The sequence below is a fragment of the Corythoichthys intestinalis genome, chromosome 2 (genome assembly GCF_030265065.1).
Source record: "Corythoichthys intestinalis isolate RoL2023-P3 chromosome 2, ASM3026506v1, whole genome shotgun sequence".
Classification (NCBI taxonomy): Eukaryota; Metazoa; Chordata; class Actinopteri; order Syngnathiformes; family Syngnathidae; genus Corythoichthys; species Corythoichthys intestinalis.
Genome location: NC_080396.1, coordinates 7,774,343 through 7,790,954, shown reverse-complemented (window position 1 = coordinate 7,790,954; position 16,612 = coordinate 7,774,343). Strand labels below are relative to the sequence as shown.

Below are 16,612 nucleotides of genomic sequence, written 5' to 3'. Positions count from 1 at the left end.
TGAATGTCAGACTTGCTTTGCCCATTCTTCGCGGTAAACAAGGATCTTTTGGAAATCCAAAAAGCATCACACCACTCTCTCTGGTGTAGCAACAAAAGCCTGCAGCACATTGGACTGGCATGACACAAAAAATAAACAAATTAATCTGAAAAATCAGCTGAATCCACAGTCCTTCTGCATATTATAGCAATGGCTGTATTGTGAGGTGATTAGTCCGCTGATGTCACATTCGCCATTTTCCTCAAATTGAGAGCGTGGCCGGAAGTCTCTCATTTTTGTAGCGCGTGATTCAATAAATTGAATAAATATATCAATCGCTTCCACACATATCCATACGGCCCATTTTATTCAGGAACATAAAAAACTAATATGAAGTAAACATGCTTTTTTTGTGTGACAGGCACTTTAATGTTATTAGAGACTGTTGAAAAAATCTTTTCAATGATAGTTATTTATTATGTAATAAAAGTAGTGCTGCAACGATTAATCGATCAACTCGAGTATTCGATTAGAAAAAGATATTCGAATTATATTTTGTTTCTTCGAGTATTCGTTTAAAGTGGCGTTGTAATGGTTTATTTTGAAAGTGTTTGCGTTTAGTTTAATTGATTAGGGTAGATACACTGCCCTCTGGTCTGCCTCTTTTCACATGGCTGAATCCAACTGCTCCCTGTTAAGACCAACATAAGCTAAGTTTTTGTTTGAGGTAATGTTTTTTAATGCATTCATAATTTAGTTTATTGGTGTATTTAGCCGTTTTATGTGGGAATACGTGTCTTAACCATTTGTTAAGAGCATTGAAAAAAACACTGTAGCATTTTATCACATTTAAGCTAGTGGACTTTTTCTTTGTAAGTTAGCCATTTCTTCTTTGTTGCACTTAGATTTTTTTTTTTTAATCTATACCGTTTGAGGCTTAGCTCAGGTATTTTAATTTTTCATGTTCCTTATCCGATTACTCGATTATTCGAACTAACTACTCCATCGATTAATCGACTACTAAAATATTCAATAGCTGCAGCACATTTCACCTCCAAAATGCCACACTTTGCCTTTACTTATTTGTGTCCAAAAGTCTGTAGTCCTAAGTAAGGCCCTTTTTTTTTTTTTTTTTTTTTTTTAAAAGAGATGCAGCTTTTTGAAATAATGCTATTTTCTGGCTTTGGCGATTGTCAGAATTTGTTTACAGTCGGTGTGTTCGGGTTCTCGCCGAAAAACCGACGTAAAGAACGCGTACCATCCAAATGGAGGCGGCTAAGGTTTTGGGTGACATCACCAGTTTTTGTTTTGTCGATGGTCACATGACCTTCCTGTGACCTGTGTGTAAGAACTGTAGTTGTTATCAAAGCTTTGATAAAACATTCAAAAGTGACTTTGGCTTGGATTTGACTATATACTGCGTACAGTGATCCCTCGCTACTTCGCATTTCAGGGATTCAGTGCATTGTGGGGTTTTAAAAAGAGTATTAAAAAAAAAAGCATTGTTTCATGTTGAATAGAAGGTTTCGTTTCGCTGCAAGCATAATTTAGGATTTATGTATGTCACTGTCATTGCACTGTTAATTCCACAACATTGTCATATGCATCTCACTAGATAATCTCGGACGTCTGTCTCAATCTGGGTACTGCATAATCTGGGTACTGCATATGCAATATTTGCACTCTTACATTATAGCATTTTTGCACTGTTACATCAATATCTATGCACAAACTGTCATATATTTCAAGTCAGCCATCTGCCTTCTAGTCTGAGTACTGTAAATTGTCATATTCGCACTGTTATGTTACCACTATATCACCACTTACTGCCAGTCACTTATTCACTTTATTCCCAATCTGTGTACACTGTAAACTCTGTTTTTATATTAGCCTTATTGTATTATTGTTTAATGCGGTGCACATTATGGTGAAGCTTTAAATCTCATTATATTCTCTACAAAGACAATAAAGGCTTTCTATTCTATTCTAATGTACATACCCACAGGCACTAATACGAGGCTTGGTTCCTGACGCGAGATTGACTAATGAGAGCACCAATGAGCACTTTCGCAGCCACCTCCATTATGATTTGCGAACAAGACCACAACAGTGGCTTTGACTTTAAATGACTCATTTGGGCAGGGGCTGCTGACCTCAAATCTCACAAATGATTTGCTGACAAGGGTCAAATGATCCCTCTGAGGGTTCAATAGATACAGTGTATGTACCAACTGATCCACCCTTGGATCTGTACAGTATACAGTCTCTGACAAAAGTCTTGTCGCGTATCCATTTTGTAGAAACAATTGCTAATAACATGACTTTTAATTATTCAATTGGTTTCAGAAATGGCTCATATGAAAGCTAAGACCCTCCCAAATGATGTTGAATGTACAAAAATATATTTGTTTCACTGAAAAAAGATTTATCATTTAATGAAGACATAAAGGTCAACTTTTGGCAAGACAAAAGTTTTGTCGCCTATAGAAAGTAGTGTGAAAATTGAACAAAAAACGCATTTACTTCAAGTACCAAAATATGTTACATAACATAAGCAAATTAAGTAGTGGTGCTGTGAGATCCAAATTTAATATTTGTATGACTTCCATGGGCTTCGGCAAGGATTCATACAATTTATTGATGACGTTATGAGGCTATTTATGCTGCCTTACACCCTGCAGATCTCTCGCACACCCCCAGACCATGATTTTGGTAATGATGTAACCACCAAACTTCACTGTTTTCTGACTGAGTGAATCTCGGATCCATGCGGGCTCCAGTAGGTCTCCTGCAATATTTGTGGCGACCGTGGTGTAATTCAATGGAAGATTCATCTGAAAAATCCACCTTTTGCCACTTTTCCAGCGTCCATCCTTTTGACAGGCTGTGGGCCTTGGCAAATGCCACACGGTTTTTTAATTGTCTGTACCCTGAGAGATAGTCTGAAATATCAACAAATCTTACCTACCTGTTACATTCCTAACCATAAAAAGGGACAAATTCTGCAGCAGGATGGTGCTCCATCGCATACTTCGATCTGTACCTCAAAGTTCCTCAAGGCAAAGAAGATCAAGATCCTCCAGGACTGGCCAGCCCAGTCACCAGACATGAACATTATTGAACTTGTATGGGGTAGGATGAAAGCGGAAGCATGGAAGACGAAACCCAAGAACGTTGATGAACTCTGGGAGGCATGCAGGACTGCTTTCTTTGATGTTCCTGATTATTTGATCAATAAATTGTACGAATCCTTGCCGAAGCCCATGGAAGTCATACAGAATATTAAATTTGGATCTCACAGCACCACTACTCAATTCACTTATGTTATGTAACATATTTTTGTATTTGAAGTAGGGCTGCAGCTATCGATTATTTTAGTAGTCGAGTAATCGATGAACCATTAGTTCGAATAATCAATTAATCGGATTAGGAACATGAAACATTAAATTACCTGAGCTGAGCCTCAAACGGTATAAAAAAATAAAGGAGGATCCATGTATAAAGAAAGAACAATTGGTTAACTTACATAGCAAAAGTTTGCTAGTTCAAATGCTATAAAATGCTAACTTTTTAACAATGCTCTTAACAAATGGTTCGAACACATATTCTCACAAAAATAGGCTAAATATACCTGTACCTACAAACTAAATTAGAAATGCATTGAAAAGAAAGATTAGCTCACACAAAAACTTAGCTTATGTTAGTCTTAATAGGGAGCACCTGGAATCAGTCATGTGAAATGAGGCAGATTAGAAGGCAGTGTATCCACCCAAATCAATAAAACTAAATGAAACACTTTCAAAATAAACCATAACAAAGCCACTTTAATTATAAACGAATACTCGAAGCAGCAAAATTTAATTCGAATCTTTTTTTCTAATCGAATACTCGAGTTAATCGATTAATCGTTGCAGCACTAATTTGAAGTACATTTTCTGTTCAATTTGCACACTACTTTCTGTAGGCGACAAAACCTTTTTGTCTTGCCAAAATTTGACCTTTATGTCTTTATTAAATTATAAATTATATATTTTTGTATTGATATATTTTTCTACATTCAACATCATTTGGGGGGTCTTAGCCTTCATATGAGCCATTTCTGAAACCAATTGAATAATTTAAAGTCAGATTATTACCAATTCTTTCTACAAATTAGACAAGCGACAAGACTTGTCGGGGACTGTATTTTACCTCTGACTGCCAACTGTAAAATGTGAAGAAAAAAACAAAATCTTAATTTTGCAACAGACTGGAGAAATGTATCTGATTCCAGATGGCAACAAGAGCAGCGTTCATTAATTGGACACAAATTGAACAATGTTATGCGATCTCATTGCTAATGGGGTTTTTGTTTTAATTAAACTGTCATGCTCAACTGACCATTTTGTACGCTCGAATTGTGATGTCTAACGCAGGTAGCTGGGAAGATTAGTAAGGAAGTTGATCTGCTATATTATAATAATGTTTAATGAAGAGTAGAGCTTCTGAGGTGATGTTCAGCTTCTGTTTAGTTGAAACAGGTAATTTGTCTCTTGGTTGCCATAATAGTCCGCAAAACATACTTTCCTCCTGGATTCGTGCTGTGTCCATTCTGTTTTTATCTAGTTTTTTTTGCGCTTAATGACACTGCCCTGGTCTTGTATTTGAATGTTTGATATTTTACATCATGCGGGCATCCAGAACTGTTATCATCTTTGTACATTTTTTCAGCCCACAGTTGTTTTGGCTCCCTGCAGACAGGAGAAAAGAAAAATCAGTTTATTTCACAGTGTTCCTATACTTTTTTATTTCAGGGGGCGTTTCTTTAACTTTCAACTTTGAACCTTCATCAAGGTACTAATGGGTTTCTTTTTTTGCAAACGAAATCAAGATTCTGATGTGGCCCCGCAGGTTTTCATTGTTAACATCTTTCTCGGCCAGCTCAACACAAATTGAGCCGTCTCTCTTGGCGGTCTCGCTCAGCTTGTTAGCAATGAGGAGGCCAGGTGCCCGGAGAATTGTGTGACATTTCAGCGAGTCGTTTGTGGGCTGGCCTTTTGAAGAAACAAGTCACAGGGCAGGAAGGATCACTAATTAACCCGCTTCAGCATCCCTGCATTTCACAACTCGCTAGATTTCACACCTTAACTTTACAAATGACATAAAAGTGATTTCAAATGAACATGGCGTTGTTTTTGCCAGCCCTTTTAATTTCTTAGTCTTATGTACGAAAATACTTATGAGAATGTTCCTTCTAATTTTTCATGTGTCTGAGCAGACACACAGTCTCCCTGAGCACACTGAAGACCACTGTGAGCAACATCAGATGTTTACCCTGTGGCCACACACCAGTATCACGCATGTTCAAAACCTTGGATCATTGAAAGTTACGTGTCGACTAATAATAACTTTTACGTGCATTGGTTCATGTGATACACTGATCGATTCAAACGTTTGTTTTCAAACCTACTTAAGAAACATTTTGAAAACCTCCAGAATAAATGTCTGGTTTTCATTAGCAAACATAAACATAATGAAAATAATTCACTTAATAATGCTAGGGTCAATTCTATCCTTACAACATATGGGAAGACAATCTAAATTCCCTATATACAGTGGGGTAAATAAGTATTTTTGTCAACCACTATTTGGGCAAGTTCTCCCACTTGAAAATATTAGAGAGGCCTGTAATTGTCAACATGGGTAAACCTCAACCATGAGAGACAGAATGTGGAGAAAAAAAACAGAAAATCACATTGTTTGATTTTTAAAGAATTTATTTGCAAATCATGGTGGAAAATAAGTATTTGGTCCATACCAAAAGTTCATCTCAATACTTTGTTATGTACCCTTTGTTGGCAATAACTGAGGCCAAACGTTTTCTGTAACTCTTCACAAGCTTTTCACACACGGTTGCTAGTATTTTGGCCCATTCCTCCATGCAGATCTCCTCTAGAGCAGTGATGTTTTGGGGCTGTCGTTGGGCAAAACTTTCAACTCCCTCCACAGATTTTCTATGGGGTTGAGATCTGGAGACTGGCTAGGCCACTCCAGGACCTTGAAATGCTTCTTACGAAGCCACACCTTTGTTGCCCTGGCTGTGTGTTTGGGATCATTGTCATGCTGAAAGACCCAGCCACGTCTCATCTTCAATGCCCTTGCTGATGGAAGGAGATTTTCACTCAAAATCTCTCGATACATGGCCCCATTCATTCTTTCCTTTACACAGATCAGTCGTCCTGGTCCCTTTGCAGAAAAACAGCCCCAAAGCATGATGTTTCCACCCCCATGCTTCACAGTGGGTATGGTGTTCTTCGGATGCAATTCAGTATTCTTTCTCCTCCAAACACGAGAACCTGTGTTTCTACCAAAAAGTTTTATTTTGGTTTCATCTGACCATAACACATTCTCCCAGTCCTCTTCTGGATCATCCAAATGCTCTCTAGCGAACCGCAGATGGGCCTGGACGTGTACTTTCTTCAGCAGGGGGACACGTCTGGCAGTGCCGGATTTGAGTCCCTGGCGGTGCATTGTGTTGCTGATAGTAGCCTTCGTTACTGTGGTCCAAGCTCTCTGTAGGTCATTCACTAGGTCCCCCTTGTGGTTCTGGGATTTTTGCTCACCGTTCTTGTTATCATTTTGACACCACGGGGTGAGATCTTGCATGGTGCCCCAGATTGAGGGAGATTATCAGTCGTCTTGTATGTTTTCCATTTTCTAATAATTGCTCCCACAGTTCATTTCTTTACACCGAGCGTTTTACCTATTGCAGATTCAGTCTTCCCAGCCTGGTGCAGGTCTACAATTTTGTCTCTGGTCAGGGTACCCGCGGGTTATTAAAAGTATTAAAAAAGCATTGAATTTAGTTTTCCATTATTAAAGGTATTAAAAGTATTAAATTAGCTGTTGTAAGTCTGGAATTTTTTCACCGTGGTCTTAATTTTCAAGAACACCTCAGTGCAACCTAAATTGTATCCGTGACGAAGTTTTTTAATTTTTTTATTTATTTTTTTAAATCCATAACAAAGATGACGCATAGAATTTTTACGATGCACTGCACTACAAATCGAAATGCAACTCGTGCGTGCCAAACCACCACAACCGGCAAAACGGAGAATCCACCCACCTCTGCATCGGGAATGCGTTCGTTTGTCGGTGGAACGAAAACCCTGCAGGCAGAAGAATTGTGGATTCTGAACACCAAAACAGACCACCATTCATATACTTCAAATGAGTCCATTGGGGATCTGTTTCGGATATTACGTCATTTTTGGTCGGCATCGGCTGTCACAATGTTGGTCATATTGCGTTTTGTTCCAGGGGGAGCGTTCCCGATATCATTTTGTAACGAATTTTCAATTGGCAGAAAAAACCCCGCACATTTTCTTAATGTTTAAATAGTCTACACATTTTTGACCATTTTAAATGCATTTACACAATGAAATAACGCTGTAAAAGTTTGTTAAACATAATGTTGGTCAAATCGTGTTTTTTTCCGGAGGGATCATTCCCGACTTCGTAACTGCAGCCAATTTAAGCTCATCAAGACTTTAAGATAGAGGTAAAATTGGGCCTAAAAAGTCCAGCCCGAACCGAACTGGTCCGCGGGTATTAAAGCCCGACCCGCGTTTTGTCTGATAACATTTGTGACGATGTCTGCATAAAAGCCTGTCTTTTACAACGAATTCTCAGTTGGCAGAAAAAAAAACGCACATTGTCTTAATGTTTAAATAGACTACATATTTTTATGATCATTATAAATTTATTTACACAACGAAATAACGCTGGAAAAGTTTGTTAAATATAAACTGATGCGGTTTTGCGGACTCGCAGAGGGGAAGATTAAAAAGTGCGTATTGGCACGCTCTGGCTCTGCAATGACCATACAGCGCCTTCTTTTTTTTTATCCGAATTATTTATTTTATAACAAGTATCCCTTAGTTTATCATTCATTCATCGTTAATATATAGTTATTTCAAAAAGTTAGCGAGAAAGAACCCTGGCCCGGCCCGACGTAATAATTGACATTTTAATTTTGGTCATGTTTTCAGTTTGATTTAGCTGTTTCCAGCTTGCTATGTTTATAATTGCGATGTTTGTTTACCGCTTTTCCTCTTACTGCGAAGAAGGAGGAAGTTACATGGGCCGCCGCTATGATATTTAAGTCATCAGCCATCTGCTGTGACCCGGGAATTTAACGTCTGCTTTCATGCACACTGCTTCCCATGTCAGTCGACACGGGAAATTGTTTTCACACCCAACTGCTGCACGGTTAAGTCCCGCGATATTCCCATTGTTTTGGAGTATGTGATAGGGGCTCAAGTTACATCCAGATACTTTAGGTTGCATTTTATAGGTCATGCAAAGGCAGTGGACCTGCTTAAACATTTCGGTTTGCCTTTCGAATGAATGTGAATTTCGCCATTTTAACTCCAGAGTTAGCCATGTTCACTGGGGTCTTGGCAGGTGAACTAGCGGCTAGTCTGTTACAGACGATGGCTGGTCTGAGTCCTGTCCGCCTCCTCTTTTTGTCCATAATTATTGTGTGCGTGTGAGTGTTTAAAAAAATTCTGACCGACTTTATAATGTTACTTTAAATGTGTTTTAATTGTATCTTCAATATATGTGCATTCTTTTGTCAAACACACTTAGTAATTGAGGTTAAATTTGATGTTCAGTGCTTTATTTATTTAATATGATTCAATATGATCTAAAAATTGGGTGCGAGAAAAGTATTAATTTTTTGGTTGAAATGGCATTAAAAAAGGTCTTAAAAGTCTTGAATTTAGATTTATCGATCCTGGGGGGACCCTGCTGGTGTTCTTCGACAGATCTATGGTCTTGGCCATAGTGGAGTTTGGAGTGTGACTGACTGAGGTTGTGGACAGGTGTCTTTTATACTGATAATGAGTTAAAACAGGTGCCGTTAATACAGGTAACGAGTGGAGCCTCGTTAGAAGAAGTTAGACCTCTTTGACAGCCAGAAATCTTGCTTTTTTTGTAGGTGACCAAATACTTATTTTCCAATCTAATTTAGAAATAAATTCTTTAAAAATCAAACAATGGGATTTTCTGTTTTTTTTTTCCACATTATGTCTCTCATGGTTGAGGTTTACCCATGTTGACAATTACAGGCCTCTCTAATCTTTTCAAGTAGGAGAACTTGCACAATTGGTGGTTGACTAAATACATATTTGCCCCACTGTAACTGAACTTATTATATAAAGCAAATAGGGTTGCTTAAAAATTGGTGGGGACAATTTTAGCATCCTGAAAAGTTGGTAGTGTTATGTCCCTACCATCCGTATGCAAAGCTACGCCCTTGGTATAAACATATCTACCTAAATTAACCCAACATTAAATATGAATGAAAAATACTACTCACATAATGCATATAATTGCTCATCATGGACAATAATCAGCAAACACATTAAGCAGGAAATTAGAATAACAACCTAGAATGACAAGTGAATTCGACACATAACAAACTTTTAGCCTCATCAATGAAGTCAAATTAGCATTAGCAATTAAGACAGGGCGGCTAGCGGTTAGCTCGCGGCGGCTAGCGAATGCAATAGATTATTAGCTGAGGAAGTGTCATCAACCAAATGTGTTTATACATTGTTAAGGCACACTTCAACACAATACTTACTTCTCCCATTAACACACAACTTTCTGACGGTAAGTATTAGCATGACTGTAGTTTGGGGAGCGAACTACACTGCTGTGAATGGAGTAGAGAGTTACTCTGGTGAGCTTCGCACTTCTTAAAGGGCCAGCATCGCAGCAATTAAACTAAAGCGCACACACACATAATGGGTTTTCCTACAACATTCTCGGTTAGAGGTAAAAACAAAAACAAAACGTGCAGTTACCATACATATTACGTAAATATTTCTAAGTATAACGCCAGTGAGAAATCCAATATGGCGGCCGTAGCATCTAGTTTTTGCCCATTGTTTTCACGTTTCCAAATACATGCATGGCATGCAATGTTAATGTTCTTGCCTCAACTAAAGCAAGCCACCAGGCTAGCTAGTTAGCCTCTGGTTTTTGGCTTAATATTAACTTAGAGCAGATGTGTCAAAACTCTTTTTGGTTTGCGGGCCACATTCAAGGCAAGTAGATCTCACGTGTTATTGTATAGTTTTGTCGTGCTGCAATGAATAATCGATTAACCAGAGTAATTAAATTAGAAAACTTCAAATCAAATGTTGCTGCTTCGAGTTTTCGTTTAATTAGAGTGGATTTAAAATGGTTTGTTTTTAAAGTGTTTGCATTCAGTTTTCTTGATTTGGGTGGATACACTGCCCTCTAGTGGCAACATTGAATATGACATAACTCAATTAACATGGCTGAATCTGGCTGCTACCTGTTGAGACCAACATAAGCTAATGGTTTTTATGCATTCGTAATTTAGTTTATAGGGATATTTAGCAGTTTTTTTCTTGTTCTTTTTTTTTTGTGGGAATAGGTATTTGAGCGATTTGTTCATGTATTGTAAAAAAAAAAAAAAAAAAAAAAAAAAAACTTTAGCGTTTTATAGCATTTAAGCCTAGACTTAAAAACCTATTGACATGACATGGAAAACGGGGCCGATTCGTAGGGGGCCTATTTTCAAAAACTTCAAATTGAAATCTTGACAAAAGCAAAGCTGCTACTGACCTAAAACCAAAACAGGCACCTACCTTAGCCATATACGAGTCTCCATGAGCAGCGGCATCAAAAAAATCAAAGTCGTTCCCTCATAAAATCCCAATGAATGAATTTTTATATAAGTATAACACAACTTAAAATGGCTATAAAAGTCTCTGATATTACACTAGATGCACAAAAACCACCAAATGCAGAGATAATCACCTTTATCTTCAGGATCAATAGCAATATTGAACATATATTAAGTTTTTGACCAAAATAGCAACGTTTTTTTGTTTTGTTTTTGTTTTTTACTGCAAGTTTTTAACAGCTAATAAATCACTCGATTTAACATCAGAAACTTAATACTTGAGGAAAACATGCAGAATCAATTATAAATAATATGTAAATAGATTATTAATAAATTCTATATACAATCACAACTTATAATAGAATGGGATATCCCTTTATTATCATTATACACTATAAACTGATAGCGAATGAGGCTAGCGGCCGCCTGGCGTAACAAGAGCTTTTCTGGCGAACATTCTTTTGAATAAATGCTTAAATCCCCGAATTCTTCATCGATATGAACGCAAAACAGTCTTGATTCTTGGTTAAAAGCAAAGAAACCGTGCAGTTAGCGTTTATTTTACATATGGCGGAAAACACTGAGGTGACCTAAAGTTCCACTCTGAGCCCCCCAATTTGGCCAACTTTCAAAATTGTCCGACATCATTGGAAAGCTTAAAATCTCAATTTTCTGGGGGAAGAAAAATTTTGAACTGGAGGGCATTTAAACAGCAAAATCCTATCTGGAGGTGAGAGCACGAAAGAGCAGAATTACAGACGCCATGACTTTAACGAGATATTATCGCGTACTTACCTCGTTTTGATCCAAAAACTCCATGTAGCATGTATCACTGAGTGTCAAGACACAGCTGTGAATGGCCACAGCTGGATTTTTTGGGATTTTATGGGTGAAACATGGTAATATAACAAGGGTCGCGATTCATAAATTGCAGACATCAAGGAGTGGTGGAGAGTTTCTTTTTCATATATTTACCCTTTCAAACATTTTTTTTTTCTTTTTTTTTTCCAATTTTTTTGGTTTGGATCGATTATTTATCATCTAACATATCGGACAAAATGCGACAGGTACAAAAAAATACAAGTAAGCGATAGTTATGAGGTAGCTATCCGTGACTTTTTTACAGACGCCATTTTTTTTCGTTGTGACATAATTTGTTTAAAAGTTGAAAATATGTGAGTGAATAATTATTTTAAGTTTTTTTTAGAGTAGATTGAACGCAACAATGCGTGAGTGGGTCGTGCAGCGCATGCGTTAATTGCGTTAAATATTTCAACGTGATTAATTAAAAAAAAATAATAATAATAAATTACCGCCATTAACGCGATAAATTTGAAAGCCCTACTTTAAGCCAAAACTAAAGACTCTGGATGAATGTAAGACATTTTGTCTGTAACGTTAAATACAATTAGAAAACGATTTAATTAAAAACTATATAATATATTTAAAAAAGGCGTGTCCGATATTTTTTTTGCCGATTCCGATACTTTGAAAATGATGTGATCGGAGTCGATCGATCGGGATGCCGATTGATCGGGACATCTTTATTAATTACCTTTTTATTACCCGTTTTATGACTGGGTTGAAACAAAAGCGGTTACGTGACGTCTGTAAACGGGGGTTTCCAGGGTAAAACGGACAAATTTAAAAATAGTTCGGGGGCTTCATGCGCCATGAATCTGCTATGGCAGGATATAGACATATTGTTCTATCAAACGCAATAGTTGTTTTGGCTTAAAATACAGCAGTTTCTTTTAAAGAGGAATGCAAGAGCAGAAACTGCTTTTTCAGTTTTATTTGTGTTTTCCGCCAGATATTGACAAAGTACAATGAATGCTACTATGTTAGCGAATGAGGCAAGTGGCCGCCTGGCGTAAGCACATCTTTTGTGGCGAAAATTCTCGTGAATAAATGCTTAAATCCCTGAATTCTTTATAGATATGGATGTAAAACAATCTCGATTCTTGGTTAAAAGTAAACTATGAGGTTAGTCAGTCACGAAAATTAGCCGCTTCCATGTGTAAACAAAGAAGAAAATTCCTGCGAATTCAATCACGCATGCATGGAACGGAAAATATAATATTTACCTTAAATCCTCGAACTAATCGCTCCTGAGACAATCCTTCCTGTTTGTATGCGATACTGCTTTCGTACTTTTTCAAAAATCCAAGCTTAAATCCGGCTTGGGCTGCAGCGTTTGCTGTCTTCGACTGAATGAAGGCGTGACGCAGAGAATGACGATGTGTCAGGTCAATAGGTTTTGAAGTCTATGCTGCTTGCTAGCCAGACTACAGCAAAACCTGCATCCGTTTACATGTTTTCAAACTCTTTTCCGACAAGACAGTTAACACTGCTAAACAAGTTTGGTTTCGAATAGGGTGTAAATGAGCTCCCCAGCCTGCCACGATCACCTGGGTGGAATGTTGCACAGATGCGCCGATTACTGGGTTTGTTATGTTAATGCTGATTGCACACAAAGCAACGCAGGAAAGCAATTAGGAGAACAATGTGGCATAATGATAATTCACTCTCTGAAAATAGTATTCGACTATTTGGTTTAGGAAAGAGTTAGAAAATGTGGAAAGGTTGTTGCTGATCACGATCCAAGATCTGCACCTTAATTGCCTTTATATGTTCAACTCTGTGACTAGTCATTCTGAGCATATGCCTCCATTCTATTTTTAGAAACTGTGCTTATTCCCTTTTTTTTTTTGTTTGTTTTTTTTGGGGGGGCTTTTTATTAGAGATGTGTCTCCAAAAACTATTGGCTGAAAATAGCTAAAAATGTATTATCGGTTTTAAAGATTTAAAGATTCAGTCTTTCTGTCCAAAATGAACCTAATGATACTGAGTACCTTCAGGATGTTGCTTAACAAGAGCTTTTATTATTAATTGTGGCATCACAACACATAAGCATCCCACTTGAAGTTACCAGTGGTTTGCAGGAGTAAATCGACACCCTTCACAAATAAGTATTTAGTCAACCACTAATTGTGCAAGTTCTCCCACTTGAAAATATTAGAGAGGCCTGTAATTGTCAACATGGGTAAACCTCAACCATGAGAGACAGAATGTGGAGAAAAAAAACAGAAAATCACATTGTTTGATTTGTAAAGAATTTATTTGCAAATCATGGTGGAAAATAAGTATTTGGTCAATACCAAAAGTTCATCTCAATACTTTCTTATGTACCCTTTGTTGGCAATAACGGACGCCAAACATTTTCTGTAACTCTTCACAAGCTTTTCACACACTGTTGCTGGTACTTTGGCCCATTCCTCCATGCAGATCTCCTCTAGAGCAGTGATGTTTTGGGGCTGTCGTTGGGATACACGGACTTTAAACTCCCTCCATAGATTTTCTATGGGGTTGAGATCTGGAGACTGGCTAGGCCACTCCAGGACCTTGAAATGCTTCTTACGAAGCCAAACCTTTGTTGCCCTGGCTGTGTGTTTGGGATCAGTGTCATGCTGAAAGACCCAGCCACGTCTCATCTTCAATGCCCTTGCTGATGGAAGGAGATTTTCGCTCAAAATATCTCGATACATGCCCCCATTCATTCTTTCCTTTACACTGATCAGTCGTCCTGATCCCTTTGCGGAAAAACAGCCCCAAAGCATGATGTTTCCACCCCCATGCTTCACAGTGGATATGGTGTTCTTCAGATGCAAATGAGTATTCTTTCTTCTCCAAACACGAGAACCTGTGTTTCTACCAAAAAGTTCTATTTATGTTTCATCTGACCATAACACATTCTCCCAGTCCTCTTCTGGATCATCCAAATGCTCTGTAGCGAACTGCAGACGGGCCTGGACATGTACTTTCTTCAGCAGGGGGACACGTCTGACAGTGCAGGACTTGAGTCCCTCGCGGCGCATTGTGTTACTGATAGTAGCCTTTGTTACTGTGGTCCCAGCTCTCTGTAGGTCATTCACTAGGTCCCCCCATGTGGTTCTGGAATTTTTGCTCACCGTTCTTGTTATCATTTTGACGCCATGGGGAGAGATCTTGCATGGGTCCCCAGATCGAGGGAGATTATCAGTGGTCTTGTATGTCTTCCATTTTCTAATAATTGCTCCCACAGTTGATTGCGTTTTACCTATTGCAGATTCAGTCTTCCCACCCTGGTGCAGGTCTACAATTTTGTCTCTGGTGTCCTATGACAGCTCTTTGGTCTTGGCCATTGTGGAGATTGGAGTGTGACTGACTGAGCTTGTGGACAGGTGTCTTTTATACCGATAATGAGTTAAAACAGGTGCCATCAATACAGGTAACGAATGGAGCCTCGTTAGAATAAGTTAGACCTCTTTGACAGCCAGAAATCTTGCTTGTTTGTAGGTGACCAAATACTTATTTTCCACTCTAATTTGGAAATAAATTCTTTAAAAATCAAAAAATTTGATTTTCAGTTTTTGTTTTCACACATTCTGTCTCTCATGGTTGAGGTTTATCCATGTTGACAATTACAGGCCTCTTTAATCTTTTCAAGTAGAAGAACTTGCACAATTGGTGGTTGACTAAATACTTATTTGCCCCACTGTATGTTAAAATGAATTGTTTTTTTTTTTTTCTTCAATTCATTTGACATTCTGTCCGCTGGGATAAACACGATAAAGGTGATTTCACATCTGTTAAAATTGATTTTCATCATACAATTATTTATGCACCACATCGATTTCTACTCGTGTGCAAATTCTTTGCCACGCTTTCCTAATCCTCAAATGATGTATTCCTCTCTAAGGACCGAAGCTACTTATTAACATGTAACTGAGGTACAACTAAAATTAATCAATCTCTTTCTTTCTGTCTCAATTGCTTCAGAGCCCGGCAAGCTGGAGCAACCTCCTTTCACCGAAAAGGAGCAGCCGTCCGGCTCCGACCGAGAACCTGAGCTCGATTGTCAGAAGTTGTGCGAAAGCAAACAGAGCGAGAAGGAGAATAAGCCTCGGAAAGACAAACAGGAAGCCGGAGATCCAGAGGGAGGGGACGAGCGGCGGCTCAAAGGCAAACAATCAGCGGGAAAGCGAGATGCTACAGGCAACTCTGACGGTGGCAGCTGCGTTACCCGCGATCACACTCATGGTAATCCCACCTGCAATCTTCTCCTTTTCATATCTGTGAAAATTGGCCTGCGCTGCCCAAATAATGCTGCTTAATTTCATCGCTGCAAACTAATAAGTGACTATATCTCTTTCCATATGGGGCTGGGTCTTAGTCTTGATATTATTATGAGTATCTTCTTTGGGATATTGCCTAGTTCTGCTCACACAAAGGTATTGAGAAAAATCTCACTCATCTCAGTCAAGATTGTCAATCAGGTTCTAGTGGAAAAATGCATGCAAAAATTTAACTCAACTCATTTACATACAGTGTGTCACAAAAGTGAGTACACCCCTCACATTTCTGCAGATATTTAAGTATCTTTTTCTTTTCATGGGACAACACTGACAAAATTGACACAATGAAAAGTAGTCTGTGTGCAGCTTGTATAATAGAGTTCATTTATTTTCCGCTCAAAATAACTCAAAACATAGTCATTAATATCACATCCCCTGGCAACAAAAGTGAGTACACCCCTTAGTGACAGTTGTCAATACGGTTGTTGCGATCATGTTTTTTTGCTCCCGATCCGATCCCGATCGTTTTAGTTTGAGTATCTGCCGATCCCGATATTTCCCGATCTAATTGCTTTTTTTTTGCTCCCGATTCAATTCCAATCATTCCCGATAATTTTTCCCGATCATATACATTTTGGCAATGCATTAAGAAAAAAAATGAATAAAACTCGGACGAATATATACATTCAACATACAGTACATAAGTACTGTATTTGTTATTATGACAATAAATCCTCAAGATGGCATTTACATTATTAACATTCTTTCTGTGAGAGGGATCCACGGATAGAAAGACTTGTAATTCTTAAAG

General features: G+C 38.2%; 1 protein-coding gene across 4 annotated transcripts in view; it reads left to right on the top strand.

The window, feature by feature from the left end:
- The window catches only part of zranb3 (zinc finger, RAN-binding domain containing 3), a 311,366-nt gene that overhangs the window by 150,041 nt on the left and 144,713 nt on the right, over positions 1-16,612 (top strand). For all 4 annotated transcript variants that reach the window (XM_057819173.1, XM_057819181.1, XM_057819189.1 and 1 more), the window contains one exon: positions 15,506-15,766. In XM_057819173.1, coding sequence (XP_057675156.1) covers positions 15,506-15,766 — 261 coding nt within the window. The remainder of the gene's footprint in view (positions 1-15,505; positions 15,767-16,612) is intronic.